A 5000-nucleotide genomic window follows, 5' to 3' on the forward strand; every position below is an offset into this window, starting at 1 on the left:
ATCAAACAACCAACTAACTAACTAACCAAACAACCAACTAACTAAACAAACAACCAACTGACTAACCAAACAACCAACTAACCAAACAACCAACCAACTAACTAACCAAACAACCAACTAACTAACCAAACAACCACCTAACCAAACAACTAACTAATCAACAAACAAACCAACTAATCAAAAACTACTAATCAAACAAACTAATTAACTAATCAAACAACCAACTAATTAATCAAACAACCAACTAACCAACTAACCAAACAACTAACTAAACAAACAAACAACTAACTAATCAAACAACCAACTAATTAATCAACCAACCAACTAATCAAAAACTACTAATCAAACCAACCAACCAACTAATTAACTAATCAAACAACCAACCAACTAACTAACTAATCAAACAACCAACTAACTAACTAACCAAACAACCAACTAATCAAACAACCAACTAACTAAACAACCAACCAACTGACTAACCAAACAACCAACTAACCAAACAACCAACTAACTAACCAATCAACCAACTAACTAAACAAACAACCAACTAACTAACCAAACAACCAACTAACTAACTAAACAAACAACCAACTAACTAACCAAACTAACTAACTAACTAACTAACTAACCAAACAACCAACTAACTAAACAAACAACCAACTAACTAAACAAACTAACTAACCAACTAACTAACTAACTAAATAATCAAAAACTACTAATCAAACAAACTAATTAACTAATCAAACAACCAACCAACTAACTAATCAAACAACCAACTAATTAATGAAACAACCAACCAACTAACTAATCAAACACCAACTAATTAATCAACCAACCAACAAACAAACAACCAACTAATCAAACAACTAACCAAACAAAATTAATCAAACAACCAACTAACTAACCAATCAACCAACCAACTAACTAACTAACTAACTAACTAACCAAACAACCAACTAACTAAACAAACAACCAACTAACTAACCAAACTAACTAACTAACTAATCAAAAACTACTAATCAAACAACCAACGAACTAACTAATCAAACAACCAACTAATTAATTAAACAACCAACCAACTAACTAATCAAACACCAACTAATTAATCAACCAACCAACAAACAACTAACCAAACAAAATGTATCAAACAACCAACTAACTAACCAATCAACCAACTAACTAACCAAACAAATCTAATTAAACAACTAACTAACCAAACACCAACTAATTAATCAAACAACCAACAAACAACCAACTAATCAAACAACTAACCAAACAAAATTAATCAAACAACCAACTAACTAACCAAACAAATCTAATTAAACAACTAACTAACTAACTAACCAAACTAGCAAAACATCCGACTGATCAAACAACCAACCAACTAACGAATCAAACAACCAACTAATCAAACAACCAACTAATTAATGAAACAACCAACCAACTAACTAATCAAACACCAACTAATTAATCAACCAACCAACAAACAACCAACTAATCAAACAACTAACCAAACAAAATTAATCAAACAACCAACTAACTAACCAACCAATCAACCAACTAACTAACTAACCAAACAACCAACTAACTAAACAAACAACCATCTAACTAACCAAACTAACTAACTAACTAATCAAAAACTACTAATCAAACAACCAACGAACTAACTAATCAAACAACCAACTAACTAATCAAACACCAACTAATTAATCAACCAACCAACAAACAACCAACGAATCAAACAACTAACCAAACAAAATGTATCAAACAACCAACTAACTAACCAATCAACCAACTAACTAACCAAACAAATCTAATTAAACAACTAACTAACCAAACACCAACTAATTAATCAACCAACCAACAAACAACCAACTAATCAAACAACTAACCAAACAAAATTAATCAAACAACCAACTAACCAATCAACTAACTAACTAACTAACTAACTAACTAACTAACTAACTAACTAACTAACTAACTCACAAAATGCTCACAAACAACTAACTAACCAAACACCAACTAATTAATCAACCAACCAACAAACAACCAACTAATCAAACAACTAACCAAACAAAATTAATCAAACAACCAACTAACCAATCAACTAACTAACTAACTAACTAACTAACTAACTAACTAACTAACTAACTAACTAACTAACCAAACAACCAACTAACTAAACAAACAACCAACTAACTAACTAACCAACTAACTAACCAAACTAACTAACTAACTAACTAACTAACTAACTAACTAACTAACTAATCAAAAACTACTAATCAAACAACCAACGAACTAACTAATCAAACAACCAACTAATTAATTAAACAACCAACCAACTAACTAATCAAACACCAACTAATTAATCAACCAACCAACAAACAACCAACTAATCAAACAACTAACCAAACAAAATGTATCAAACAACCAACTAACTAACCAATCAACCAACTAACTAACCAAACAAATCTAATTAAACAACTAACTAACCAAACACCAACTAATTAATCAACCAACCAACCAACAAACAACCAACTAATCAAACAACTAACCAAACAAAATTAATCAAACAACCAACTAACTAACCAAACAAATCTAATTAAACAACTAACTACCTATCTGACCGCTACCATTTTGTCTATTTAAATGGAGAAAAATCGATCATAACTCCAGTAAACTATGGAGTGCCGCAGGGATCTGTATTAGGCCCTCTGTTATTTTCAATATATATGATGCCACTTGGAAATATTATAAGGAAACATGGAATTAGTTTCCATTGTTATGCTGATGACACTCAAATATATATTTCATCACGGCCGGATGAAAACGCTAAATTTTCCAAATTGACAGAGTGTGTTAAAGATATAAAAGATTGGATGACGCGTAATTTTCTTTTATTAAATCCAGACAAGACAGAGGTAATACTTATCGGTTCAAAAAACCACCCACAAAACCTCGCACAATACAACTTTAACATCATAGGATGTCCTGTTACTTTATCCTCTACAGTAAAAGACCTGGGTGTTATACTCGATTGCAACCTGTCTTTTGAAAATCATATTTCATATGTTACAAAAACAGCATTTTTCCACCTTAGAAACATTGCTAAGCTACGTAATATGCTATCAGTTTCTGATGCAGAAAAGTTAGTTCATGCATTCATGACCTCGAGACTGGATTACTGTAATGCTTTACTAGCTGGTTGTCCTGCATCCTCAATAAACAAGCTACAGTTAGTCCAAAATGCCGCCGCTAGAGTTCTTACTAGATCAAGAAAATATGATCATATAACACCGATTTTATCATCACTGCATTGGTTACCTATAAAGTTCCGTATTAATTACAAGGTATTGCTACTGACCTATAAAGCCCTAAACGGCTTAGCTCCAGTCTATTTAACGGATCTTTTATCACCCTATAATCCATCGCGCTCTTTAAGATCACTAAATTCAAGGCTTTTGGTCATACCTAGGATATCCAGAACCACCAAAGGAGGGAGAGCATTCTCACATTTGGCTCCAAAACTCTGGAATAGTCTTCCTGATACTGTTCGTTGCTCAGACTCGCTCTCCCAGTTTAAAACTAGATTAAAGTCGCATCTCTTCAGCCAGGCATTCATATAATCCTACAGTTCAAACTACAATCCGGCCTCTAGCTCATAAATGCCAGAGGAGAACTGGCCCCCGACTGAGCCTGGGTTCTCCCAAGGTTTTTTTTTCTCTCCATTAGGTCACCTGATGGAGTTTTAGGACACCATTAGGTCACTTGATGAAGTTTTTCGGTTCCTTGCCACTGTTGCCTTTGGCTTGCTCAGTTGGGGATATTTTGGGGATATTTAATTTAATTTTATCAATCAATAAATTCCTCTTGAAACAAACTTTGTTGTATTATTTTAATTTAATACTGTGAAGCTGCTTTGATACAATCTGTATTGTGAAAAGCGCTATACAAATAAACTTGACTTGACTTGACTTAACTAACCAAACTAGCAAAACATCCGACTGATCAAACAACCAACCAACTAACGAATCAAACAACCAACTAATCAAACAACCAACTAATTAATGAAACAACCAACCAACTAACTAATCAAACACCAACTAATTAATCAACCAACCAACAAACAACCAACTAATCAAACAACTAACCAAACAAAATTAATCAAACAACCAACTAACTAACCAATCAACCAACTAACTAACTAACCAAACAACCAACTAACTAAACAAACAATCATCTAACTAACCAAACTAACTAACTAACTAATCAAAAACTACTAATCAAACAACCAACGAACTAACTAATCAAACAACCAACTAACTAATCAAACACCAACTAATTAATCAACCAACCAACAAACAACCAACTAATCAAACAACTAACCAAACAAAATGTATCAAACAACCAACTAACTAACCAATCAACCAACTAACCAAACAAATCTAATTAAACAACTAACTAACCAAACACCAACTAATTAATCAACCAACCAACAAACAACCAACTAACCAAACCAAATTAATCAAACAACCAACTAACTAACCAAACAAATCTAATTAAACAACTAACTAACTAACTAACCAAACTAGCAAAACATCCAACTGATCAAACAACCAACCAACTAACGAATCAAACAACCAACTAATCAAACAACTAACTAACCAAACAACCAACTAACTAATCAACCAACCAACTAATCAACTAACTAACCAAACAACCAACTAACTAATCAACCAACCAACTAACTAATCAACCAACTAACTAATCAACCAACCAACTAACTAACTAACTAACTAACTAACTAACTAATTAAACAACCAACTAACTAACTAATCAAACAACCAACTAACTAATCACTAACCAAAGATCAGGGGAAAACCCCTAATGACGGAAACACATGAGAGATTTTACCGGCTGTAGTTGTTCTGACGGTCGTCGTGGTAACTGTTGTTGTTCTGGCAACTACAAACACAATTAGAGACAAAGAAGCATGAAAA

At 32.7% G+C, this 5000-nt stretch overlaps 1 protein-coding gene across 3 annotated transcripts in view; it reads right to left on the reverse strand.

The window, feature by feature from the left end:
• Positions 1-4855: 4855 nt before the first annotated feature.
• The window catches only part of LOC309511335 (collagen alpha-1(XIV) chain-like), a 42883-nt gene continuing 42738 nt past the window's right edge, over positions 4856-5000 (reverse strand). For all 3 annotated transcript variants that reach the window (XM_082186512.1, XM_082186514.1, XM_082186513.1), the window contains one exon: positions 4856-4965. In XM_082186512.1, the coding sequence (XP_082042638.1) occupies positions 4871-4965 (95 nt within the window). In that variant the 3' untranslated portion in view covers positions 4856-4870. The remainder of the gene's footprint in view (positions 4966-5000) is intronic.

Source organism: Leuciscus leuciscus (assembly GCF_965113295.1).
Source record: "Leuciscus leuciscus genome assembly, chromosome: 12".
Classification (NCBI taxonomy): domain Eukaryota; kingdom Metazoa; phylum Chordata; class Actinopteri; order Cypriniformes; family Leuciscidae; genus Leuciscus; species Leuciscus leuciscus.